Source organism: Nerophis lumbriciformis, linkage group LG04 (assembly GCF_033978685.3).
Source record: "Nerophis lumbriciformis linkage group LG04, RoL_Nlum_v2.1, whole genome shotgun sequence".
NCBI classification, from domain to species: Eukaryota; Metazoa; Chordata; class Actinopteri; order Syngnathiformes; family Syngnathidae; genus Nerophis; species Nerophis lumbriciformis.
Genome location: NC_084551.2, coordinates 51,340,001 through 51,347,500, shown reverse-complemented (window position 1 = coordinate 51,347,500; position 7,500 = coordinate 51,340,001). Strand labels below are relative to the sequence as shown.

Sequence of the window (7,500 nt, the reverse complement as noted above, 5' to 3'; positions counted from 1 at the left end):
TCGAAAATGTGTGGCGCATTATGAAGCGTAAAATACGACAGCGGAGACCCCCGGACTGTTGAACGACTGAAGCTCTACATAAAACAAGAATGGGAAAGAATTCCACTTTCAAAGCTTCAACAATTAGTTTCCTCAGTTCCCAATCGTTTATTGAGTGTTGTTAAAAGAAAAGGTGATGTAACACAGTGGTGAACATGCCCTTTTCCAACTACTTTGGCACGTGTTGCACCCATGAAATTCGAAGTTAATTATTATTTGCAAAAAAAAAAAAAAAGTTTATGAGTTTGAACATCAAATATCTTGTCTTTGTAGTATATTCAATTGAATATGGGTTGAAAAGGATTTGCAAATCATTGTAATCCGTTTATATTTACATCTAACACAATTTCCCAACTCATATGGAAACGGGGTTTGTATATATGTATGGAATGGATGTGTGTATATATATGTTTGTAAATGTATATGTACAGTATATATGTGTGTGTGTATGTATAGATATATATGTGTATGTATACATATATGTTTATGTATATGTATACGTACATGTATTTATGAAATCTGTTCTGTTGAACCACTATTCGTAACATGTTTTTTTAGGTTTGAAAAACCCTTAGGGATCTCCCAAATGTGGTGAATGTTATAGGTCCCGAAGACCCAAAAGGGTTTTAGCCATTAAAGTCTTAAAAGTAAGTCATATATATTTACCGTATATGTATATTTTACTTTTAACGCTTAAAACTCTAGATCAATTTTGAGATGCATCTTTTTTTGAGATGCATCTTTTTTTTAAAGAAACCCCATTTTTTTAGGGCAAACACGTAAACTATGCAATATTTGTGGACGCACACGTACTATTTTTGTAACCACATTCACACAACTATAATGTCACTATATGTTGTTGGCAGATTCAAAGCAACTATGCTTTTTTTAATATGAATATATGGTATTCTATGGTACTCCGGCGGTATCTCGTGGTGAAGAGGTCAAATTACCGTATTTTTCGGAGTATAAGTCGCACCGGTCGAAAATGCATAATAAAGAAGGAAAAAAACATAAGTCGCACTGAGTATAAGTCGCATTTTTGGGGGAAATTTATTTGATAAAACTCAACACCAAGAATAAACATTTGAAAGGCAATTTAAAATAAATAAAGAATAGTGAACAACAGGCTGAATAAGTGTACGTTATATGAGGCATAAATAACCAACTGAGAAGGTGCCTGGTATGTTAACGTAACATATTATGGTAAGAGTCATTCAAATAACTATAACATATAGAACATGCTATACGTTTACCAAACAATCTGTCACTCCTAATCGCTAAATCCCATGAAATCTTATACGTCTAGTCTCTTACGTGAATGAGCTAAATAATATTGTTTGATATTTTACGGTAATGTGTTAATAACTTCACACATAGCTCCTGGTATAAGTCTATGAAACTATGAAAAAAACTGCGACTTATAGTCCGGAAAATACGGTACACCTTTTGTAGGATTCGCACGTAATTCAAAAGGAAATGCTTGGGTTCATTTGGTTTTATTGGAAAAAGCTCCATGAAATAACAGGTTTACAGTATATCGAAAAATGGCCATTATATAAGGGAGTCAAGGGTCCCCGGGGAACTCCAATGTATACTCACTCAAAAGCTTTGTGCAAATTTTGAGAACAATTCCTTTTCAATTTCTGTGGTTATAATTAATTTATTCGACTTCTTTCATCAACATTCTTCAAAGGCAATAAAAATACCCACTAAGGCAGGGGTGTCAAACTCAAATACAGATTGGGCCAAAATCTAAAACTGAACAAAGCCGCGGGCCAAGGTGGAACAAATTAACCTTTTAATAGGGACCCAAACAAGTTTCGCATTGAATATTGAACAAGCAAGGCTTATATAACTTTATAGTGACATGCAAAATCGAGTTTCAAATAATAATAATAATAATAATAATAATTAAAAAATATCAATGGCATATCAAATACAATTTAAATAAAAATTGAATGCCTCTTTTCTATTTGCAGCCTTCTGAGGTAAATATCAACATTAACTTTTTCCACAGGCTAATACATTTGAAAATAAAATAACAATTAATAAACCAACCATTCAGGACTTCAAACTGCTCAGTTTGCAACACACTGATCTAATCTGATGTGCCCAAGCCAGATACCTGCCATCTTTTCTTGGATGCTAGTTCATTAATGTCGGGGCTCAGGCTTTGAGCTGAGGCAACCTTCATTATCGAACGAAGGTGTTCATCAGTCATTATATCTCGTATTCCACCCGGACCACAGTCTTGGGGGCGTGCCTTAAAGGCACAGCCTTTAAGGTCCTCTACGAACTGTCGTCACGTCCGCTTTTCATCCATTCTAACAACGTGCCGGCCCAGTCTCAAGATATGTGCGGCTTCTGTACGCACACACACGTGAATGCAATGCATACTTGATCAACAGCCATACAGGTTGCACGTCGTTGGACTGGATGAAAAACGGACGTGACGACAGCTCAGGGCAGATTTTCGGGAGGGGCACCGAAATTTGGGAGTCTCCCGGGAGGGTTGGCAAGTATGAGAATTAGCGGTGAATGCAGTGTTACCGCGGCACCGCCGCTGTATATAATCGGCGGGCCAGCTCTAGTGTTAATTTGATATTGGCTCAAGGGCCAAATGAAATTACAATTGGCCCGCGGGCCAGAGTTTGACACCCATGCACTAAGGTCTCTGGTCCTCCCAAGGGTTATGCAAGTTGCAAACAGCTCCTTTTAAGATAGAACAAGTCCATTCCAGATGGTTAATAATAAATAGGTTTGTGTTTTTCATACCTACCACTGTTTTCTGTTTGTCTAATTAGGGACCGCAATGTCCCTTTGGGACAGAGGACCCTATTGTATTTTGTGCGTTTTATTCTTTATTATTATACCGCCGCCTCTTTGAGCTGTAATTTGACCCCCTTAACATGCTTCAAAACTCACCATATTTGACACACACATCAAGACTGGCAAAAATTGCCATCTAATAAAAAAAAAACAACAACCTTAAAACTCAAAATTGCGCTCTAGCGCCCCCTAGAAAAAAACAGACAAAACTGCTTGTAACTTCCGGTAGGAATGTCGTAGAGACATGAAACAAAAACCTCTATGTAGGTCTGAATTAGACCTAGATTTCATACGTTTACATCTTTCAGCCAAAATCTAAAGGAAGTTGGCAATTTTCCCTTCAAAACAAAAGTTTAGTAAAAAACAGTCACTTTTGCCTCTTTGAGCTGTAATTTGACCCCCTTAACATGGTTCAAAACTCACCAAACTGGACACACACATCAGGACTGGCAAAAATTACGATCTAATAAAAAAAACCAACCCCAAAACTCAAAATTGCGCTCTAGCGCCCCCTAGGAAGAAAACACAGACACAACTGCTCCTAGGAAGAAAACTCAGACAAAAATGCCTGTAACTTCCAGTAGGAATGTCTTAGAGACATGAAACAAAAACCTCTATGTAGGTCTCACTTAGACCTACATTTCATATATTGACAACCCCCAGCAAAAATCAACAGGAAGTTTGCAATTTACCCTTCAATACAAAACTTTTGTAAAAACCGGTCACCTTTTTTCAAAAATTATCTCCTCTGAGCGCGTTTGTCGTGTCGGCTTCAAACTAGCACAGGAGAGAGATTGAACCCTTCTGATTAAAAGTTGACCAAAGAGTTTTAATTACTGCTCCGGTTTGGATTTTATGTGCCGTCAAAGTCGGTCCCGTCCATCGCTGCTTGCAGCTTTAATTTCACTTGATTTTCAAAATCATACAAGTCTGTATGATTCCTGCTGATATCGTATCGGAACAGTATCTGCATTGGCTAATACTCATGGTTCCAATATGGGTATTGGAAGTAAAAAAGTTGTATCGGGACACCCCTCGCCACATGTGTGCCTGAAATGTCAAATGGGCCCTTTCAGGTACCGTTCAGGCCCCAAGGACCCGAGACAGGGTCGTCTGAAGAGTCGGGGGGTGACGCGGCCCTCGGTGAGGAGGGGCCTACTGAATGTGACTGTGAACCTGGAGAGCCTGGATTCGCTGGCTTTGCTGGACCAAAGGTACCAAGGAGAGCACTGATGGAGACGTCTAGGACTCCCAGACTCGGACATCAGAAACCCGGCTAACTTATTAGCTTTTTCCATTCCCTGTCAGGGCTCTCGAGGCCTGCATGGCAAAACAGGAGCGCCAGGACACCAAGGCAGAGAGGTGACACGCCGATATAAAGTCACAGATTCAAATATCGACCGCACGCTCACGTTTGCTGGCGTTTTAGGGCTACAAAGGAACTAAAGGAGTGCAGGGGAGAAGAGGAAGCGGCGGACCAGTGGTGAGTCTCGCATCTTACAAGCTGACAGTAACCGTGATGCTGTTGCCACGGTAATAGAAGATACACAAGAATTGTCAGAAACACTCAATTGATCACACAGGAAAACTGAAATTACGTAAAATACATGTGAAAATTGATCAGCTACTAAGTATTTTAGTCATAAATGGGTTTTTTTGTTTGTTTTTTTTACATTTGACCTCCCAAATGTCAGGGTGATCCTGGACCTGAAGGTGAAGAAGGAGGTTCTGGTTTCTCTGGCGCCATGGTGAGTAAACCCTAAATGATCAGATACATGACAATAAAAAGTTTTTTGGGGGGGTAACATCTCATTAATCATTTATTTTGTCCACCAGGGAGAACCGGGACTTTTAGGAGCCCTGGGCGAGGGTGGAGAGCCGGGTCTAAAGGTGACCACACACAGTAAACACTGTTCATTCATAGGCTTCTGGCGTGCTTCCTTAAGGGAGACGGGACTCAAGTAACTTAAGTGTTAGCTATAATAGTTAACATAATCATGTTTTTGAGTCAATACTTTAAATGTCCCTTGATGACTTTGACCGCCTCAGGTTCTCAGGTCACGTGAGTCATGTGACGTCCTGTTTGCAGGGTGACATCGGCATGGAGGGTCCTCGCGGAGGCGTTGGAGGTCGTGCTAACTCTGTGAGGAAAATGTTTCAGTCAATCAATCCGTCAATTTGACACCAAAAGTCAATACAGGTGTTTTGTTTTAGGGCTCCGTCGGTGATCCCGGCACCCCAGGATCAAGAGGAGGTAAAGGTATCAAGGTAAAATCAAATACTTGGAAGATGCTGGAAGCATCTTTTGTTATTTTACACATTGTGTCAAGTTGCTGAACACCACATTATATTGTTAAAGGGGAACTGCACTTTTTTGAAAGTGTGTCTTTAATTCACTAACCTTATGTGAGACAAGAACACCTTTTCTTTTTTTATGCATTCTAGCTCATAAATAGGCGCCTGCAAGAGTCAGCTAACAATGGAGGTAATTTGCTCTATTCCACCTATAAGGCGCTCTAAAAACAACCAAAAACCTCCATCAAGGTTTTATATTCTATATTTAGAGCATCCTGAAAGACCCATCCCACCCCTGGCACTGCCACCTAGAACTGCTACCCTCGGGCAGACGCTATAGGGTGCTAAAAGCGGGCACAAATAGACTAAAAAACAGTTTTTACCCAAGAGCCATAGTAGCATTAAACAGGCCTGAGTGAGCACAATGTGTCCGTCATGTCCTCATGTGTCATGTCTTTTTATTTTTTCGGACTATAATGTGCAATAATGTTATATGTGTATATGTATATATATGCATATATATGGTTATGTGCATGTGTGTAGATATATATAGATACATATCTTCTTTTTTTATCTTTTTTTTTACTATTTATATTACTAAATTATTGTGTATGCACCTTAGGGGATCTGCTCCAATTTCGTTGTTCTTTGAACCTGTTCACTGTAATAATGACAATAAAACTCTATTCTATATTCATGCCATACATTTAGATGTAATGTAGTAACATTCATAATAACATGTAATATTTACGTATTTCGCTTTTTTTAAGCAAATGGTGGCGCATTAATTTCATAGATGCATCACAATGCATTTTCCCTACAACAACAACACTATTAATCATGGCAGACTTCATGAGAGACAACACAGACTATTTTGAGACAAATGATGATCCAGAACCTTATATTTTTGAGCCTGAATATAAGGAGGATGATGTCCAAGTTTTAGAAGCTGTGTGATAAGTACATAGTACTGTACCCCCACCCGGTCCCTCAGGTCAGCTGATCAGCTGATCCTGGAGGTACCCAAAACAAAGCGCAAGCTCAGAGGGGACAGAGCTTTCTCTGTTGCGGGTCCCAAACTCTGGAACGATCTCCCTCTCCATGTGAGACAGGCCCCTTCTTTGGCTATTTTTAAGGCCCTTCTTAAAACCCATTTTTATTCACTGGCTTTTAACCCAGCATGAGACTTTAAACTGTTTTTAGCTTTTAACTTTTTGAACTGTTTTTAACTTTTAAACTGTTTTTATCTAACAAGCTGTTCTTAGGGTAATTTATATTTGCTTTTTAAATGTGTATTTTTATTTCTGTTTTAAATGTTATTTTTTAGTCTGTCCTTTGCCTCCATTTCTTTGTGGTGTACAGCCCTTTGTTTTTCAACTGTGCTTGTCTTTAAAGGGCTTTACAAATAAAGTTGGTATGGTATGGTATGGTAGCTATATTGCTGAGTGCTAAACAAGAAAAACAAACTACAAACATAATAAAACAAACACTTACTGTACAATGTCTGCTCTCACTGGAATGTCGACTGATGGGATGTTTAGATGAAGAATTAATCGTTATCCTCATTACGGATTTTAAAAAAGGTCGGCGCAAACATGCATTTTTCCGTGTCAAAGTTGACTCTCAAAGTTGACCAACTTCTCCGTTTATGTCCACAACCTTCTACTATCTAGGTGAGAGGTATGATTTATAATCTAGAATTTACTTTTACCAACTCGGAGGTGATGCAGCAGCTCAATATGTCAATATAGCAGCATAAGGTAGTTAGCTCTCTTATACTAACAATATTGCTATTTCTTGTTTAAAGGCCTACTGAAATGCGATTTTCTTATTTAAACGGGGATAGCAGGTCCATTCTATGTGTCATACTTGATCATTTCGCGATATTGCCATATTTTTGCTGAAAGGATTTAGTAGAGAACATCGACGATAAAGTTTGCAACTTTTGGTTGCTGATAAAAAAGCCTTGCCTGTACCGGAAGTAGCAGACTAGTAGCGTGATGTCACAGGTTGTGGAGCTCCTCACATCCGCACATTGTTTACAATCATGGCCACCAGCAGCGAGAGTGATTCGGACCGAGAAAGCGACGATTTCCCCATTAATTTGAGCGAGGATGAAAGATTCGTGGATGAGGAAAGTGAGAGTGAAGGACTAGAGGGCAGTGGGAGCGATTCAGATAGGGAAGATGCTGTGAGAGGCGGGTGGGACCTGATATTCAGCTGGGAATGACTAAAACAGTAAATAAACACAAGACATATATATACTCTATTAGCCACAACACAACCAGGCTTATATTTAATATGCCACAAATGAATCCCGCATAACAAACACTT

The 7,500-nt window shown here is 39.3% G+C and overlaps 1 protein-coding gene across 3 annotated transcripts in view; it reads left to right on the top strand.

The window, feature by feature from the left end:
* Positions 1 to 7,500, top strand: part of LOC133603626 (uncharacterized) — a 64,709-nt gene that overhangs the window by 18,598 nt on the left and 38,611 nt on the right. For all 3 annotated transcript variants that reach the window (XM_061956904.2, XM_061956897.2, XM_061956888.2), the window contains 7 exons: positions 3,948 to 4,085; positions 4,180 to 4,233; positions 4,301 to 4,354; positions 4,566 to 4,619; positions 4,708 to 4,761; positions 4,961 to 5,014; positions 5,086 to 5,139. In XM_061956904.2, coding sequence (XP_061812888.2) covers positions 3,948 to 4,085; positions 4,180 to 4,233; positions 4,301 to 4,354; positions 4,566 to 4,619; positions 4,708 to 4,761; positions 4,961 to 5,014; positions 5,086 to 5,139 — 462 coding nt within the window. The remainder of the gene's footprint in view (positions 1 to 3,947; positions 4,086 to 4,179; positions 4,234 to 4,300; positions 4,355 to 4,565; positions 4,620 to 4,707; positions 4,762 to 4,960; positions 5,015 to 5,085; positions 5,140 to 7,500) is intronic.